This window comes from Xenopus laevis, chromosome 8S, assembly GCF_017654675.1.
Source record: "Xenopus laevis strain J_2021 chromosome 8S, Xenopus_laevis_v10.1, whole genome shotgun sequence".
NCBI lineage: Eukaryota > Metazoa > Chordata > Amphibia > Anura > Pipidae > Xenopus > Xenopus laevis.
Window position 1 is genome coordinate 19,614,292 of NC_054386.1, and position 20,110 is coordinate 19,634,401.

The window sequence follows — 20,110 nt, forward strand, 5'->3', positions numbered from 1 at the left end:
AAAGATGCATGTATTGTCTCCAATTAAACAATGCTCAGCATACTAGTTTTGCTGGCTTCTTGAGATGTTAGAGCTCCATTAACAGTATTTAAAGTCTCCAACTCGCTAAACATCTAGTCCTGTCAGTAATATGACATGGACCCTATGAGCTCACGTAGCTTGAAAGATTGCTTTTGCATGAGCACCATTGCAACACCTTCAATAATGCAACAAAAAGTCTAAAACAGGCAAATGATAAACATATAATTTTATTGTTTACAATATTTTCCTTGTGTATATTTTTCTCTTAGTACATCAGTGGTCATTATCTAAATATATTACACAGATCTACTCCCTGCCAGACAGGTTTCAGCACAATGTGGTGGATGGGTTGATTTATTAATAGAGAACATTACATGGACTTATTTTGGACATCAGAGCATCTGTACAACAGTTCCTCCAGGAGCATAAGGCTTTTCCGGTGCAATCAGGCCTTTATCCTTTTGTCAGATATAGTTCATAACACAGTACATTACTTTTTCTCTTGGCTTGGTTCAGCATCTAACAATGCAGAACGAATTCCCAACTTATTCAGCTCTTCCACAAGGTCTCCATTCTGATGCATTTGAAGTAGGATATCACAGCCCCCCACAAATTCACCATTAAAGTAGACCTGAGGTATGGTGGGCCAGTTTGAATAATTCTTTATCCCTAGAGAAATAACAAAAAATAAATCTTTATAGCAGTTACAAACATCAATGCTAGAATTACACAAACACAAGTGGATTCTGTGTTGTTTTGCGTACATATATAAATGCCAGCGGATAATCAGATAAAACAAGGACATTTTCAGCTTTTTTACTATTCTATACACATATACTGTAATAAATAACTGCTTTAGCATTTCATTTATAGAATGACAAAATATTCCACACATCAAACTAGGTACAGGTATAGGATCCCTTATCCGGAAACCCGATATCCAGAAAGCTCCGAATTACGGAATGGCTATCTCCCATAGACTCCATTTTATCCAAATTTTTAAAAATGATTTCCTTTTCTCTGTAATAATAAAACAGTATATTGTACTTGATCCCAACTAAGATATAATTAATCCTTATTGGAAGCAAAACCAGCCTATTGGGTTTATTTAATGTTTAAATGAATTTCTAGTAGAATTAAGGCATGAAGACCCAAATTACAGAAAGATCCGTTATCCGGAAAACCGCAGGTCCCGAGCATTCTGGATAACAGGTTCAATACCTGTATAACACGTTTAAACCCATAAACTTAAACCCAGCGTAAGAGGCAACAGAGGGCCTAATCTCCACGTGGTTTTTAATCTACAAAGAAAGGCAAGTGGAGAAAACATTTACCTTAATAAAGAAAGAGTAAGATGAAACTGGAGCCGAAAATTGTCTTAAACTTTTTGGTTATAGAAAAGCATGAAACTGGCTTCGATGTTTTCTTAAAATGCAGACATCAACACTACACTATTGCTGTTATTGTTTACTTTTACAATTTGTCTATTACAATGAACTTTGCAAAGTCCAAAGTGGTGTAAAATAATGACTTAAAAATAAACTTATTTTTGCCATATGCCCTTATGTAAAAAAGTAGCCTTTACATACTACATATATGAACAAGGACATTGATTTACACACTTTGTAGAAACCACCTTTTATAAATTAACGTGATTTTGAACAATTTTCAGGACTAAAATAAACATTACAGGGTATATTTATCAAAAAGTGAAGATCGAGATTGCCACAGTCCTCTAGAGGGAAATTCCGCCACTCTCCATTCATTTCTATGGGATTTTGAAAGGCAGTATTTATCAAAAATTTTATAAATATACCCCTACATCTTTAAAAATAGGTTCTTTATTCCCACAGCCAAAAAGTGACATTTCCATTGGATGTTTTTATCCTAGGGCATTTGAAAAGTTATTTAAAGGAAAAACCCCAAAATGAATACTTATGCAACAGATAGTTTGTATTATATTAAAGAATCTTACCAACTTAAATATATATTTAAGTAAATATTGCCCTTTTACATATCTTGCCTTGAACCACCATTTTGTGATGGTCTGTGTGCTGTCTCAGTGATCACCTGACCAGAAATACTGCAGCTCTAACTGTAACAGGAAGAAGTGTTGAAGCAAAAGACACAACTCTGTCTGTTAATTGGCTCATGTGACATAAGAAGTATAGTTTGTTTGGTATGTTTGTGTGCACAGTGAATCATATGATCCCAGGGGCGGCCCTTATTTTTTAACATGGCAATTTTCTGTTTATGATTACCCAATGGAACATACTACTAGAAAAAGTATATTATTATGAAAATAGTTTGTTTACATGAAGCAGGGTTTTACATATGAGCTGTTTTATGCAATATATATATTTTTTTTTTTATAGAGACCTACATTGTTTGGGGGGTATAGTTTTCCTTTAACATGACCAGGTAGGGCTTCATTAATACAAAAAAGATACAAAATACAGCAGAGCACTCTGGAATAAGGCTCATGGCACATGTGTCAAATTTATGACTGGTCTAACAGCACCCAAAACTGTCCAGTCACTTGCTGCATGGTAAGATTTGAACACTTCTATACCATCTGAAATACCTACAGATAAATTCTAAGGTGACAAAATGCGCAAGTCTACAAAACAGTAAATAATTATCCTTCTTTCAGCAACGAGCAAATGAAATACAACTGTATATTTCTATACACTGCTGCTGGGAAAATGTGCAAAGTCATGCTCATGCACGTTCTTGTCAAATCTTGATATTTCAGAATGCCAGCCACAGTTGCACAATCCCCCCCCACACAAAAAGTCATATAACCTTGGGAGCCAACAATCTGTACTGCCAGTTTTGTATTTTGTCTTAAACAAGCTTTTGTTGTAATTCGGCTCAATATCAGGAACTGTTTGCCAACACATGCAATGGAATGAAGCTGATCACACATCTCGACTGACAAGCGGCTAGGCTACAAACACGAATCTACTGGATCAGTCACTGATCACTACAGAAATGCTTGCTAGATAAATCCAGAAAGCATTTTACACTTTCTCTTATTAATTTAGGCACTGGATGCAATATAAAAAAGCCTATACTTATAGGAATAAACCTATGTATGTGATTAAATTAGGCTACCTTTACTAAAGGGGACAAATATTTCATAGGAAATGCACATTTATGCCACATAGGACATTATTGCAACCAAAACCAGGGAAATTAGCACTACATTATCATTTACATTATAGTTGTTACTTCAACATTCATGGGAAATTGTCTCAAATGCAATGTCTTGCAATGGGCAGTCACTAGACCCTCAAAAGCCATCTAAATGGGATAATGGCAAACCAGATAATTGAATAATTTACAAGGTTTGGGTTATGATAAGGTAATTTTTTCTGTGGCATATACGTGCATTTTCTTTTAGCTCTTTCTTCCTGTCTGTATTGGTGGATCTTTGGTTTGTGTGTCTAAGTAAGCATACCATAATAACGTGCTGTATTTTAGACTGTTTCATACCTTTACTAAGTAACTGGGAATTATATTTATTGAAAATGTACTTGTCAATCAATGAGAACCCTCTTTTCCAGCTTAGGTAAGCTCTGGGCAGGTAGCAAATTGGTGGCAAAGATCCACGTAAACTTCACAGTCTTTTAAAATAACACGTTGCAATGTTACCCAATTTTCAAATGTGAGCAAATGCACGGCCACTTCAGTCCCATTTGACAAGATAAAGGTACACAACACCAGCTTACCATTTATGCGGTGCATGCTTACACTATTATAACTTTATTTCAACAGAAATATACTATAAAAATGAATAAGTGGCAACGGCAATAGTTAAAGGATTTTATGTATGAGCAGTCCAATTATTAAATATCTCAGATTGCAACAAGTATTTTTATAAATAGTCCAAGGGAGCTACTGTGAGATCTGCCTCCAATATGCCATGGCAACAGGTACATGGGCACTGTGCATTATGTAGAGGTGCTATTTGGTGAAGCTGCAGGTGCATACTGTGCCAGTCATCTTTGGTGGCAAACTTCTTGCCTACAAAAACCTTGCACAGTGCACCATGACTGTGCTCAATTGTACATTTCTTTCGAGTCTGTCATCTACCCCCCCCCATCTCAGCAGATATATATATATATATATATATGCAATAATAATTATAGCCATCTTGTCTACCTGCTTCAGCCGAATGGACACCTGTCCAGTACCCAGGGTTGCCAGGTCTAATTTTCAAAACCAGCAAGTCAGCTACAAAACCAGCCAAGAGCCACTTGCCCGAAAAAAAAAGCACAATTTGTGCAGTGAAACAATTTATGTTAAAATACACCTTTTTAAAATTTTCACTGTTTCACAAATATTCCCATAAAGCAAAATGGCACAGATTAGCCCATGGCCAGAGGGGGTCCCAGGTGGTATAGGGGCCCCCCATAAGTCCCTAATACATATACAATCTCAATAAATATTGGTATAACAGGTCAACCTTTAGACATTTTGGTGGTCAGCAGATTTTTGTCGCAAAATTGTCTGAAATTGAGGAAAGTCACTGGAAAACCTGAGAATGAGGGACTGGAGTAGGGTTGCCACCTGGCCAGAGGGGAGACTGGGGTACAGAGCCCAAAATCCGGGAACTTCTGACTTGTACACAAGCCAGTCCCATTGCATGCTGGGTATTGTAGTCTTACATTAAACTTGGCAGTTGGCAAATTGTTAAACAAAAACTACATTACCCAACATGCATTGGGAGACAGGCTTGGCACATTAGGGCAAGCAAAAAATAACTTTGGCTGGTTTCTAAAGTAGCCCAAATCCGTACCTTGGCTAGTTTGTACTTTCAAACCCCGCCTGGGCTTTAAATTAGTAGCCCAATTTGGCTGGAAAACAGCCAACCTGACAACAACCCAGCAAGTACCTCAATCCCCCCTTGATCGAACCTTTCCCTAAGCAGTCACGTGTTAGTCCAGTGCCTCCTGCTTGCTAGTGATTCTCTTACCTGTCCTCAGGTCCTGGTCTTCCAGTACATTATAGGCCGCGTATTCGTGCACGCCATGCATACGGAGTATTTGCACCACCGCGTTGCTAAAGCCGCACATGGGCTGGGCCGGGGTGCCCTTGATGAACACCACTACTTTTTCTTTCTTAATCAACCCGTCTAAGTGCTCCGGGGATCGGCTGTCTGAACTAATCCATCGCCGGGTGGATAAGGAACCACAGGCCTGCTGAGTCCGAACGCTTCCTCGCAGGAGAGCTGCGGAAACTTTGCTCAAACACCAACTCATTGTAAGACCTTTACTTTGGCTCCCACCTGACCCTGTCCGGCCCCAGTACATCCGACCTAGCTCCGCCTACTGCATATATATAGTACCTCCCCCAACAGGATTTTACTCACACCCGGACACGCCCCTACCAGACTCATGCTTGGTACTGTCTGGACTAAGTGGCTCATATACTAAGGTGCCTGTTACACAAAAACAAGACATTCAAACCGAGGCTTGCGAACACTTCAAACAGGCTTTACGTGCCAGCCTCCAAACAAAAAACGTACCCTACTGTCACTCGCAAAGGACCAATAGAAAGCAACTGAGCATGCGCAGTCCGACCTGAGAATGTGTGGGAGGGGTAAAACGTATAAACTTCCGGGTGGGGAGCGAGCTGCGTTCTTATTGGTCAACTGATGGAAGGAATTGACGGACGATTTAGTGAGCAATTTATATGGAAAACTTTCTTCGTTATTCAATAAGTTGTGCAGTAGAATGGCCGCGAAGCTTTCTGTGCAGAGTGACTGGGATCAGGTGTTAAGGTGAGACGGAGCAAAGACACTAGATATTAGAACTCCTTACAGGAGGTGATTGTTAGTCAGTGTATAATGTCTGCACAGCATGAAGGCAGCATTTATAGACATTATATAGTGAATAAAGTACCCCCTCTTGTAAAATATAAGGATATTATAAGTTACTGAGGAGTTTCATGACCATATAAATTATACAGGTAATGGAACTCCGAGGTAACGTCTAATATCCTCATATTTTGCAACTGGGGGTACTTTATTTATTAAATAATAGTCCTGCGCGGAACCAATTTCTAAGATCTGGACCTGAACCGCAACCCACATATTTACCCACTTTGATCCGCTACTCGACCCACAACTGCCTTATCCGCTACCTGACCCTCAACATGCCGACCACCATCAAACAGGAAGTGATGGTGCTGCAAACTGGAAGTGACATCATCAAAAGTGGGCGGGAGATTAGAAATTTAGATGAGACCCGCAGACAAAAATCCTACCCTCATTCCGCAGGGTGCCTGCTTTTTTTGCGGTTAACCCGCGGGTACCCGACCCGCTGCAGGACTCTAATTCCATGCTCCATGACTCAGGCCCGCACCTCGACATCATGACACCGCCCTGTGACATCACAGCCCCGCCCATTTACATCACGGTCTTCCACCTTGTGGACCCGCCCCCTTCCCTGGCCGGTAAAGCTTTCACAAAAAGGTGGCAACCCTAACAACTAGTCATCTTTGTTTTGACTAACTTGTGTCTAGTAGATCTCTCGGACCCCTATTTATTGTAATCATCAGTTTTTTAGGCTAATCTTCAACTGGCCATATTGTATCATACCATAGCCTAATTTCCTGCTTACCCTGTTTCAGCTTTGGAAATCACCTACAATGTAAATATCCAACCCCCATCTTTGGAACTGGTAACTACATTTTAGAAAAATCATAATTGAAATCACTAAAAAAAAGTATCCTTGGTTCTGAATCAGGAGTATGCTTTTTCTTGCTGCATTTAATCATCAGACCCATTGTAAGTAAGGAAAAATTGCAGAGATACTGTGGAAGTGCCCAAACCATTTGCTATGGGTGCCTGACACACACGCTGCTTATTGTATTCTTTTGGATAAGCATTTTTGCCCATGAAGCATTTTGTAGCATTGGCTAACACTATTTTCTTTCCAGGAAGGTTGAAGGGGAAGCCTGGATATCTTGCAAAATTGCAGGTAGATGTTCTGGCCATGTTTATATTGCATTTCTTTGTTATAGCTGCTATGTAACATATATTTCAGTTTTTATCACTCACATTAACATGTGTAGCATACAACTGACGTGGAAAGCTCACCGGCACACAGGAGTTTGTTCAGCAGGGCAAGCCCTTGCAATTTTAATAAAGCATACAACTGATCCTAAAGTGAAACTTGAGACAAGTGGATGCAAATAAAAAGGATGCTCTGTTAGGTAGCTGTTAGTATGGTGCAAGTTTAATTATGTAACAACAACAAAAACAAATCTGTCCTTTTTTTTGGCTTCAAAATGTAGCCCCTAGACACAAAACCCATAGCTGAAAATTGCTCAATAAATGTGTATTAAATATTTTTTTTATCTTTTTACCCCCTCATTGTAAAGTTTCTGTTATTTTTCTTGTTTTTCAGGGAAGCCCACCATTTATGGCAGTTTGAAATGTCAGGGCATTAGTACAGATGGAGTCCCTAAACTCATCTCCTCTGATGAGTTTGTTGTTCATGAGATCACTAAGGTTCAAATTTATTATTAACATTCACAAAAACGTGATGTTTGCTGCACCTGTCACGTCTGTTTTTTCTTTCTTCATACTGTATTACTTTCTTGTTGAAATAGATTTACCTCGCTTTATTTTTTTCTGGCGGATTTTGCATTTACTGTATTATTAGTGGAGCTCCTTTAAATGTTTCTGATGCAAGCAGTATGTCCGTTACTACTCATGACTACTGTATGAATGCAATGTTTTTTTTAAATTTAACTAATGGAAAATTAAAGAAATATACTACCATTATCTTTTAATAGAGATTGTTTTGACTTCAGATAGACCATTAAATTATAGGGAATTGCTAATATTGTATATAAAAATACTCTACATTTACATTTGTTTAGATTCATATATTTATATTTGGCAGTGGAACATTCTATTTATTCATTTTAGCCATGTTCAGGCCGGCCCGATACCTGTGGGACCCGTAGGTCAGGCGGGTTGGGGCCCACCTTGGAACACCTTTTCCGGGTCGCATTCCTGCCTGCAACCTTACATTGACGGCTTCCGGTTTTTATAGGCATGCACCTGCCCCTTTTGTGGCATCATTTGTGGGGCAGGTCTATAAATAGAGTGGGAAAGCCAGGTGCGGGGTTAGGATTTAGGGTTTTGTCAACCCGCACATCACTAATTCACTTTTAAAACCTAACCAGAGGTGGCTTGTTCTGTCCAAGCAGAATGCATTGATAATGCCAAGCAGTGGGTACACTGGTATATTTAGATTTTCGATCAAAGTTCTTGGCATTTTGCAGATTGTTGAAGTCTGTAGTACATAATTATTATTTTTTTTGCAGAAGAGTATTACTGTTTCCTGTCCTGGGCAGAATATTTCTGGCAAATTTCTGTCTCCTTACACAAGCTTCTCAAGAGTTCATTCAAAAAATGTATGTTGATCTGGTGTTCATTATTCTCTTTTTACTTTGTTTCCCGCTTCCACCCTCCCTTTTTAATTTAATGTATTAGATGTAGTGTATTATATGTAAGCCATTGTGTGGACAATCTTCCTCACTATGTTGCCAGGTTTCCATTTTACAAGAGTACATGTTTGGGACTGGTAATTGGCATAGTCATTTGTAGCTTCTATTTGGAAAACATTCCTCCCAAGTATATGTTATCTTTTTACAAAAACTAAAAATTGGTACCACATCAACAGTGCACTCTTTGTTCAGGTAACCTGCTTGGATATATCCAGTGGAGGAGCCCTTGGACTTTCCACCAGCACTGATCAGACCATGAAGATCTGGCAGACCAGTAATGGAGAAATAAGGGTGAGAAAGGAGAATTTATTTAACTGGGCAGGTGGGTGCAGTAATATATGAGAAATTGCCATTGGTAAAATTAAAGAAGGCATAATAATCTGTTTAATTTCTTTTTTATGTGGAGAATACAGTGTTTATGTCTGTTTAATGCTTTATACCTTGTATGCTGACTTGAGTGTAAGAATATTACTTGGTGGTCCAGTGGGGGGCGTTCGCATCCTCCGCCGCAGGCGACTTGACACACACAACGGATCCTTTCTGGCGCTTCTGGGTTTGCGCCACTCGTGCACTCTCAGCTACCCGTGTGACATCATCGCGATTGGCCTGAAAATTCAAATATTTAAAGTCTCAAATGTTCTATTCTCCAACGCTTTCCTGGGTGCGACTTTTAGTTGTGTAATTCGGTTTTGATCCTTGCCTGTCCATGACTTGTCTGTCTGCTGCCTGAAACTGACACCTGCCTGGATTTGACTATTCTTCGGATCCTGATTTAGTGCCGCGCTAACACTATGAGGTTTTTGACCCTGACCTGTGACCCCGACTTTGCTGCTGTTTCCTGATTTGGTACTGTATTGACCCTGCCGGCTTCACACCTCGCTGACTGCTCCCACGGCCTTTCCGCAAATGTTTGGTTCCCTTGCCTGCTCAGAACTCTCTCCCTGGTCATTTCACGTTAAGTCCTGGTGGCATCTGAGTAGCGAAGGGCTCCTCCCGAAGACAAAGGCAGCTGCTATAGGCAGAAGAGTGAGCCGAGACCAGGTCCTTGGAGTTTGTTCTGAGTTTGGGATACCTTACGTTACATTGAGGTTAAGAACTGTGGGGCATTAGCTGTTTTGCAATTATTTGAATATGACTGGTTCATTCCTCGGTTTCTTCAAAGATAAATATATTTGCAAAATGTCCCCTATTCCCACTGGTCAATAAGAAACACAGCAACGATGGGGATGCCCCAAAAATAGGCAGGGTCAGTAGCATAATATTTTTCTTATACACCTGAGTAAAAGTCTCTTAAAGTATAAACTAGGCATGGTTACATTAATTGACCCCCACAGAATATTATAAAGGTATGGAAGGAGAGCCACTAGGTGGTGAAAGGTTGCATTGCAGTGAAATGCTTTAGGAATACTCCACATACCTGATGGAGTTGGGCATGATTCATGGTTGTTCTGGTTGCTACTGCTGGGCTAGATTGTGATAAATCGTTGCCGATTCTGCACCACCCTGGAGTCAAAGTCAAAAGACAAGGAAACTATTGTCATCTCCGCAGTATTCGAATACAGTGAGACGAGACAACGTGGCTCCAGCTAGTACAGATATCAGATTGTCCCTGAGGAGGGGGAGTCAGCTTCTGCCAGGTGAAGGAAATTATTGTTGAGGAGTGGTTCATAGAGGGGGATGATAGACAGAGATGTACTGGTCTTCTGCCAAACTATGTCCCTCAAATGAAAACCTTACTGATGTAACATTCTTACAAAGAGAACCTTAGTACTGCTTCTATCGGGGGGAAAAGACTGACAAATAAGAGTTTTACAGTCATGTGAAAGGAGTTAGTCTGTGCAATTTTTTAGGTTCTGATTTCCCTGTGCACTTCCCTGATGTTTCTGTGTTTCCCTATGTGCCATGAGGAAGTTTAGCTTTATATTGTCTCATATTTACATATGTGTAATCACTAATTTGTGGTTGTGAGTCTTCTTTTACTTACAGTGCTAATAGGTGTTTTCTCTGACAGAGAATCTTGGAAGGTCATGTCCATGATGTCTACTGCTGCATGTTCTTTCCTTCAGGAAAGGTGGTCTTAAGTGGTGGGATGGATGCTCAGGTGAAAATCTGGTCTGTGGATGATGGCAGCTGCCCAGTGACGTTAAAGGGACATAAAGGAGGTAACCCCAATTTTGCATTGGTTTTATTCAGTAAATCAGCAGTTGTAATGTTTTGGGTGACGGGTTTATAGTGAACAGATATATTTAAAAAATCCAAAGCTATCCTGGAAAGAACTCACCAGGAAAGATAATGGGTCTGGATGCCAGGTTCCAAATTGTTAGCCTTGGGGTGTTCCACACTGCAAAGAAACAAACTAGCATTACAGAATCTTGCACATAGTCTGGCTTCCCATTAGTCTAGTATAATGATTTAAGCATAGCTGACCTCCCAATTAGTTTTGTGCATGAGTAACTCAAAGTGCTGTTTTCACAGAATAAAAATATTGTGCTTTGAAAATTAGGAATATGAGGAAGGATTTATTTGTCAAAATGTTAGGAAGAAAAAAAAACTTGATCAGTTTATGACCTTAATTAAATGATCTGTCTTGGTCAGGTATCCTTGACTTGGCTATTGTGGATCGTGGAAGGAATGTAATTACTTGTTCCCGGGACGGCACAGCAAGATTATGGGATTGTGGCCAGGCTGCCTGCATTGCTATCGTTAATAATATCGTTAATAATTCTTGTGTTCCAATCAACGCCATTGCTTTAGGAGCAGTTGATAATGCAGTCAATCTGGGATCTCCCATGGAAGTCCCTAGTAAGTATCATTTCTTATTACTTTCAGTGCTCTTTTGGTTTCATTAAGAATTTACACGTCATACAGTTTTCTTTTAGTTAGTTCAATGCACTTTAACTAACACATTGCCTTGGGCTTTGTTTTCTCTTTCAACACAACAATTCATATCCCATACTTTATAAAATTCTCATGAATACTTCAAAATCTTCAGCTGTTAGTGAGGGTAAATCCATTACTTATATATAATATCTGAATTTCAGGGTGACAACACCTTCATTGCAAGCTTTCTTTCAATTTTAAATAGAGGTACAGATTAGGGTCTGCAGATTGTATTTGATAAACTGTAAGTTTGTGCTTGTGAAAACTGTTCTGTCTATTCTGTGTCTGTCACTAATGCAGATTTCTCTAACCAACACTGGGGCTGACTGCGAGCTGATTATTCTTTTTCAGGTGATAGGGAAATAGGGACAGAAGGGAAATTGTTGATCCTGGCCCGGGAGGATAAAATGTTGGAAGGAACGAGTTTGCACAGTCGTGATTCTGTGAGTAATAGTTTACTTTTCTTTTACTTAAAGGACACCTAAATCCAGTCAAAAGATTTGGCCTGAAAAGGTATTGTAAGTAAGGTAACGAAGGATCACACCTAGCAATGAAATCTATAGTAAATACATAATCTAGAAGGGCATCCAGGTAACTATGCAACAAGGAAATTTAGTAAATGTTTTGCAGAACAGTGTTGTTTTGCAGAAATAGAATATTGTTAGGAATAATACTGAGATATGGCCTTTATTTTCTTTCCTGCTTACATTCTGGGTAAAGGGCAAAATTGCCATTTTAAATTTGTGTCCACTTTATTAACCATTGTGTCTCTTTGAAAAAATCTGTAGGTGTTTGCAAAGCTAGCGTTGGATTTGTTAATATGTTTGTAAGGTTGGACCAGTTTCTTATTAACTGCCTTGACTGATCTTCAAAGGTCATATTTGGGAGACATACAAAACTTAAAATGTGTACTCAATCCACAGGTGTATATTTGCAAGTAAATGTTTTTTCTTTTATTCAGGTTTTTATATTTGAAGGATCAGATGCTTTTAATTGCTGCACCTTTATCTCCAGTATGGATATCCTTGCTGGGGGCCAGGATGGAAATATATTCCATTTGGATGTCAGAAACCCAAAGTAAGACCTCTTATAACTAGTTAACACCATTGTTGCTGGATGATAGACCGGGGCCGATTAAGTGTGAGAGCTCTCCACAGAAAACCATACTCACTTTCTATTTATTCCTTTTAGAAGTGTATTTGAAGGCTGAAAGAGTTCACCATTAGCTAAATACACTTCTAAAAGTCCCATTGGAATGAGTAGAGAGTGAGTGAGTTTTTCTGTAGTGAGCTCTAATTTCACACATTTTCACACATGATTAATCTACCCCAAGGGGCAGATTTATCAAGGGTCGAAGTGAATTGGAGGGAATTTTCGAAGTAAAAAAAATTTGAAGTAATTTCTTGGATACTTCGACCATTGAAAAGGATACTACGACTTCGGATTTACTTCAAATTCGATTTGTTCGATTTGAAGGATTTTACTTTGACCGCAGAATACCCAAATTCGATGAAAAAAGTGAGAATTTGATATTCGAATTCAAAGTATTTAAATTCGATGGTATTTTTTACTTCGAAATTCGACTATGGTTAATCTGCCCCCAAGTGTGCACTGTGGTAATACAACACAAGCAAATAAAATTATAGAAAGCAGTATGATAACAGCTACAACTATCTATCTTTCAGAACCCCAGTTGAGACAATATGCAGAACAGACTCTCCAGTATTGTCATTAGTTCCCTTTAAAGATGGCTATATCGCAAGCCATGGTATGTAAATGAGTTGTTGCACTCAATGAGTGGCATGCACTGTACAAAAAAAAATGGGTGTATACATTCAACATAAAGATTACAAGCAATACAAGAGGTAATGAATTGAAATGAATAACCATTAATGCACTGTATTCCTTTTTGTGATAGGTGATGGATCCTGCTTCATAGCACAAGGTTTTGATCAAGTTCTGCAGCTAACTGGGCCGGACTGTGTACCTGTCTACCAAGTAATAAGAAAACTGATAATGATTTGCTTGATTTTTATTTGTTTATATTTGCTTTAGATTAAATGATGCCCACATACTCTGCATTAGCTAATTACAGGAGGTGACCTTAAAAACAAAAAACGTATTTGCATGTGTAAAATTTCATGCCAAATGCGCTTATGCGTAAAGGTGACTTAACAGAAGCAGGCAATTTATTTTGGTAGATGTAGTACTGGGTTACACAAATATTAGAACCTGACCCATATGAGCTATATTAAGTTTAACAACATGTCCCTCTTTCAGGTGGCTGCATGGGAAAAGTTTGTTTATACATGCTGCAGGGATGGACTCGTTCGGAAATATCAACTGTCAGATCTTTGAAGGATTAACCAACAATACCAGGTTAAATCTTTAAAATTATTAACTATGCTACAGCATTTGCTCTCACGTACGCAAGCATTTTACCTAGTGGATAGACACTTCTGCCTACTGCTTTCTTTTTTTATTGTTATTTTTACTAAATGCTGCCATAAATTACTATAATAAATGCTACTATATCTGTGTTCAAGGCCTATACCTGACTAAATAACTTAATTTAATAAATTTTTTATAACAGGATAAAAATATACAGTTGTCTAGAGCTTATACATTGCAATGACAGGGTGCTGTACTCTATATCAGATGCAACAGAACATTGCCATTTAAGTGACTGAAGATTCTGATTGTTTTGCTGCATGCCCACCCCAAAAGTCTTTTTTCCTAAATAGGACATTCACCTTTATATATTGGTTGAGTTAGTTATTGATGGACCTATTCTGAACAATGTTTAAATTGTTATGGTTTTCAGATTACTAGCTTTCATGTTTTCCTCTTTCCAGTCTGCAACTGAAAATGTTAACTGGTTCTTGGGTTGTCCCTGGGTCAACTGCCAAAAAAACAGATGAATTGTGAGGCATATATCGCTTTTCTTTCTGTTCAGGGCCACCACTATTCATCTTCTGTTTTGAGGATAAAAAAAACACATAGGACGTTTTAAGCAGTTAAGAAATGCAGATAAACTTAAAATTCCGATCCTGACTACTGCACAGTAAGAAAAAAAATAATGGCCAGTTACAAATTGTTTTTAAATAGCTCTGTCTACATCACAATTAAAGTTCATTTTAAAGTAATACGGACACTAAAAAAACTACTTTTTAAAATATGAGTATATTAAAGGGCCGATTCACTAACTTCAAGTGAAGGATTCGAAGGTAAAAAACTTCGAATTTCGAAGTTTTTTTTGGGCTACTTCGACCATCGAATGGGCTACTTCGACTACGACTTCGAATCGAAGGATTTGAACTAAAAATCGTTCGACTATTCGATAGTCGAAGTACTGTCTCTTTAAAAAAAAAACTTTGACCCCCTAGTTTGCCATCTAAAAGCTACCGAAGTCAATGTTAGCCTATGGGGAAGGTCCCCATAGGCTTGGCTTACTTTTTTTGATCGAAGGATATTCCTTCGATCGTTGGATTAAAATCCTTCGAATCGTTCGATTCAAAGGATTTTATCGTTCGATCGAAGGAATTATCTTTCGATCGTTCGATCGAACTATCTGCGCTTAATCCTTCGACTTCGATATTCGAAGTCGAAGGATTTTAATTCCTAGTCGAATATCGAGGGTTAATTAACCCTCGATATTTTACCCTTAGTGAATTGGCCCCTAAATGTTACCTATAGGTCATGTTGATTTTTGCTGAGAGGTTTGTTTTTGTAAGTAATTGTTAGTTGAAGTTCCTAAACCTGACTGTTTTGCCAACCTGACTGTCCCATCTCAGTTAGAGATTCTAATGCTAAAGGACTCCTGCTGCACAAATATGGCAGCCCCCTCATACAGGAACATGGGACACAGACAGGTAATGTAAAAGCATTGTACAAAGTAATTTCTGGTGTCAGTATCTCTTTAAGGTAAGCTACACCACTAAAACAGACCTAGATCTACCAGTGCCACTTTGTGTTAACGTGAGATGACTGCAACATAAGACAGAGCCACTTTCTCAAGGTCCTTCAAGTACATTAGAAAACAAGTAGCAAACTAGACAGCAAATGATTACATGTATAATAGAAAATGCTAATCATATAAAATACAGTTGATATGTCATGCATAATAATTGTAACAATTGCTAATGGTTACGGAACTTTTCGATTAACGGCAGTAGAGAGACACATTCACATACAGTTAGGCTCATAAATCTTTGGACAGAGGCAACTTTTTTCTAATTTTGGTTCTGTACATGACCACAATGAATTTTAAATGAAACAACTCAGATGCAGTTGAACTGCAGACTTTCAGCTTTAATTCAGTGGGTTGAACAAAAAGATTGCATAAAAATGTGAGGAACTACAGCCTTTTTTTAACACAATCACTTCATTTCAGGGGCTCAAAAGTAATTAGACAAATTAAAAAACTGAAAACCAAATGTTCATTTCTAATACTTCCTTGAAAACCCCTTTGCTGGCAATGACAGCCTGAAGTCTTGAACTCATGGACATCACCAGATTCTGGGTTTCCTCCTTTTTAATGCCTTTACTCCAGACTAAGAAATAATTAATCCTATTGGAAGTAAAACCAGCCTCTTGGGTTTATTAAATGGTTACATGATTTTCTAGTAGACTTAAGGTATGAATATCCAAATTAGCTATCCAAAAAGCCCCAGGTCTTGAGCATTCTGGATAACAGGTCCCATACCTGCACCCGGGTACACATTCATTCCACATTCACACAGCATTCTAGAATATAGTATGGAGAGGAAAACAATCATTAGACCCGAGGAGTCAAAAGATACAGAATAGAAAAAAAAACAGTCCGGCATCAGTCCTGTTACTAGCAGCCTAAATATCCAAATAATTATCCAAATAAAGATGTTTTTTATGGTACTTTCAATGGAAAAACTAAAGGGTTTTTTCTTTTGATTTATTTTTTTTTGTTTACTAATATTTTTTAATTTATTTAGCTGTGTCTGTCTGAATGAACACTAAGGGGGCTATTTATCATGCTGTGGAGAGAAACATTACCGTGATGTTGCCCATAGCAAACAATTCACAATTAGATTTCAACAGTTCGACAAGAAAAGTAAAGATCTGATTGGTTGCCATGAGCAACATCACCAGCAATGTTTCACTCCACTTTTTACACAGCATGATAAAAAGACCCCTAAAAGTAAATAAGCAAGTGGCTGAGAGGGTAGTTGTAGGGGTACCTCCTTGGTACTGCTTAAATGAGAACTTAAAGGAAAACTATACCCCCCCAAACAATGTAGGTCTCTATTAAAAGATACCGAGTAAAACAGCTCATGTGTAAAACCCTGCTTCATGTAAATGAACCATTTTCATAATAATATACTTTTTTAGTAGTTTGTGCCATTGGGTAATCATAAATAGAAAATTGCCATTTTAAAAAATAAGGGCCGCCCCCTGAGATCGTAAGATTCACTGTGCACACATACAAACCACATGTAAGGTCACATGAGCCAATTAACAGACAGAGTTCTGCCTTTTGCTTCCTTGCTTCTTCCTGTTACAGTAAGGGGCCGATTCATCAATAGTCGAATATCGAGGGTTAATTAACCCTCGATATTCGACTGGGAACTAAAATCGTTCGACTTCGAATATCGAAGTCGAACGATTTTGCGCAAATCCTGCGATCGATCGATCGAAGGATTTTTCGTTCGATCGAACGATTAAATCCTTCGAATCGAACGATTCGAATCCAACGATCGAAGGAAAATCCTTTGATCAAAAAATCACAGGCAAGCCTATGGGGACCTTCCCCATAGGCTAACATTGACTTCGGTAGGTTTTATCTACCGAAGTAGGTGGTCGAAGTATTTTTTAAAGAGACAGTACTTCGATTATCGAATGGTTGAATAGTCGAACGATTTTTACTTCGAATCGTTCGAATTCGAACGAATTTAACCAATTCGATGGTCGAAGTACCCAAAAAATACTTCGAAATTCGAAGTTTTTTACATTCAAATTCTTCACTCGAATTTTGTAAATCTGCCCCTTAGTGTTGTAGTATTTCTGGTCAGGTGATCTCTGAGGCAGCACAGATAGAGTCACGAAATGGTGGTTCAAGGCAAGAGATGTAAAAGGGCAATATTTATGTAAATATATATTCCAGTTTGGTAAGATTCTTTAATATGTCATTCAATTTGATATAAACTTATCTGTTGCTTAAGTATTCATTTTGGGGGTATAGTTTTCCTTTAATAGAAGAAGTAGGCTAGAACAGCTTTTCATTATGTTTTGGACCAGCCCAAGGCAGCCACAGCCCTTTAGCAGTAAAGACCTGTGTCTCCAAAGATGCCCCAGTAGCTCCCCATCTTCTTTTCTGCTGATTCACTGCACATGCTCTGTACTGCTGTCACTTACTGAGCTTAGGGACCCACTCACAATATACAGTACACATAGAATAGAAATGTCACAATATACAGTACACATGGGGCAGATTTATCAAGGTTTGAATTTCGAGTTTATGGGAGTTTCTAAAAACACAAAAGGGGGTGGGCTGTGATGTAAAAGGGGGCGGTGCAGTGACGTAAAAGGGGGCGGGCTGCGTTGCGGAGATTGCCAGAAGGAGGACAAAAGTTGCGTTTGTAGGGGATTGGGGGCGGGCCTATCACTCTGAAAACAGGAAAAGACACCAGCGTTTTTTGGGACTTAGAAAATTTTTCCACTAAAAATTGAGGAAGTTCTATGCACTCAATTGCATTTTGCCTGGTCTCAGCTGGCAAAAGCAAGTCTGTCGAAAGAGGTAACGTTCAGTAAAATCCGAATCTTGGTGAATTTGTGGAGTTACGTCCATTTGCCAGAGCGAAAATTCACCTGATGATAGAATGTGAATGACCGCTAACGTCTATCTCATTCACTAGCGAAGTTACACATTTGTGCCCGTAATAGTCAATCGGCGAAGTGCCTTTAGCAATTAGCTTTATTAGCGTTAGTCACTTCGCCCTTTTGCAAATCTACCCCATTTGGTGCACACTAATTGGCCAAACTTTGAATTCTCATATACTTCCAGGGAATGGGCATTGCAGGTTCCTTTCCTGTAAATGTGCACAAGAGTCCTCCTAAAGCTAAAAGGCTTGTTTTTTTTTTTTCCAACCATGGTAGAAAGGTTGTGTTGTGAGCATTGGTGCAGTGTGTGGAATATATTGACTGGTCGTGTTATCTGTACTCTGATTGGATGCTTAGGCCTAACATATTTATAGCAGTTGTGCTCTATGTTCCTTGTACATACAATTCTGCTACTACAAAGGTTAATCTAAAAAATAATAAGGCTGCAAATTAAAGGCTCTTTTTTTTTTATTGTTGATCTAATTAGATATTGCTCTTAATCTATTTTTGTTTTCTCATGTTATGTTTTGCTTTATAGATAGGCCTGCAAAATCTTCTGCAATCCACATATGAAGTACTGGTGGCAAATTGGAAGATGGAGATCTCAGTCCCATATTTGAAAAGGATGACTAGTTTTGGAGTGTTGTGCCATAAATACAGAAAATCTGGACTGTGTACATTCAACATATTTTGTAAATGGCAATGCTGGCTTGCATAAAACCTTATTGACGTCATGTGGGTCAACACATAAAACAGGACTATGCTTTAAATATAGAATCCAGAGAAGTGCATGGCTCCCTGGATTGTATGATACATGGTCACTTCCTCAACTGGGAGCATAAATTTTCGTAAAGAAAACGGGAATATGGCAAATCTTTATAAAGAATCAACCATCATTGAATTATTTTGTTGCCAGCATACTGTACGTGAATTATATAATGGTCTAGCGTTGTTCATTTCTGATTGGAAGGATACTTTAATTACTTCTGTGTAAAATATGCTTAAAGTTAACTTTAAGGTTTAAAACTAAACCCTAAAAATGCATATGGCTAAAAATGCCATATTTTATATACTGAACTTCTTGCACCAGCCTAAAGTTTCAGCTTGTCAATAGCAGCAATGATCCAGGACTTCAAACTTGTCACAGGGGGTCACCATCTTGGAAAGTGTCTGTGACACTCACATGCTCAGTGGGCTCTGAGCAGCTGTTGAGAAGCTAAACTTAGGGGTCGTCACTAATTATCCAGCAGAAAATGAGTTTGGTCTGTAATATAAGCTGATGCTACAGGGCTGATTATTACATTCTGATGCCAATTGCACTGCTTTCTGTGCTGCCATGTAGTAATATTATATTGTGTATTATATTGTGACATTTATAATTTATGGGGGTTGTTTACTCGTTTTTTCTCATTTTACCAGAAACAAATAAACAAACTCCCATCCACAAATTTGCCTAATTTACAAATGATTAAACTCAAAACATCTAAAAACAACTTTAAAATGTTGAGGTTTTTTTTATGAATATCTTGATTTTTCAGTTCATAGGCTTAAAACCTGGATGCAGTCTTTTTTTTTTTTTTTTTTTTTTTTAAAGGGCCATAGATTATACCATTTATTCAGTCTAGCATATGACCTTTTTATCAGAAAGATTCAGTATGGCATCTATTATCTGGAAAACCTTGGGACCCAATATGGGATGTGTAATATGGATCAATGCTTTTAGACTACTAGAAAATCCTTTTAATGGAATTCTTCAGTGTAAAAATAAAAACTGGGTAAATAGATCGTATGTGCAAAATAAAAAATGTTTCTAATATAGTTAGGC

The 20,110-nt window shown here is 38.3% G+C and overlaps 2 protein-coding genes across 4 annotated transcripts; one reads left to right on the forward strand and one right to left on the reverse strand.

Annotated features, from left to right (window-relative positions):
- Positions 1-230: 230 nt before the first annotated feature.
- glrx5.S (glutaredoxin 5 S homeolog) lies at positions 231-5,729 on the reverse strand. Its single transcript, XM_018232399.2, has 2 exons — positions 5,003-5,729; positions 231-690 (listed from the first exon to the last, which is right to left on the reverse strand). The coding sequence occupies exons 1-2, from the start codon at positions 5,337-5,339 to the stop codon at positions 512-514; spliced, it is 516 nt and encodes a 171-aa protein (XP_018087888.1). The 5' UTR covers positions 5,340-5,729; the 3' UTR covers positions 231-511.
- thul16.S (thyroid hormone up-regulated protein (gene 16) S homeolog) lies at positions 5,681-19,778 on the forward strand. 3 transcript variants are annotated; one of them, NM_001091448.1, is given in 13 exon segments: positions 5,681-5,809; positions 6,970-7,010; positions 7,440-7,543; positions 8,368-8,457; positions 8,743-8,841; positions 10,562-10,712; positions 11,146-11,352; positions 11,782-11,873; positions 12,392-12,507; positions 13,116-13,198; positions 13,349-13,428; positions 13,711-13,809; positions 18,824-19,733. In NM_001091448.1, coding segments are annotated over 12 exon segments (1,188 nt in total). In that variant the 5' UTR covers positions 5,681-5,762; the 3' UTR covers positions 13,789-13,809; positions 18,824-19,733.
- The last annotated feature ends 332 nt before the right edge of the window (positions 19,779-20,110 follow it).

Bases quoted from the DNA above. Each gene is read 5' to 3' on its own strand.
- glrx5.S (XM_018232399.2), bottom strand. From the start codon at position 5,339: ATGTACTGGGGCCGGACAGGGTCAGGTGGGAGCCAAAGTAAAGGTCTT. The intron at 691-5,002 runs GTAAGAGAATCA...TTATTTCTCTAG, and splicing joins AGACCAGGACCTGAGGACAG to GGATAAAGAATTATTCAAAC.
- thul16.S (XM_018231955.2), top strand. From the start codon at position 6,369: ATGCTCCATGACTCAGGCCCGCACCTCGACATCATGACACCGCCCTGT. The intron at 7,544-8,367 runs GTTCAAATTTAT...TTTTTTTTGCAG, and splicing joins TTGTTCATGAGATCACTAAG to AAGAGTATTACTGTTTCCTG. The intron at 10,713-11,145 runs GTAACCCCAATT...TGTCTTGGTCAG, and splicing joins GTTAAAGGGACATAAAGGAG to GTATCCTTGACTTGGCTATT.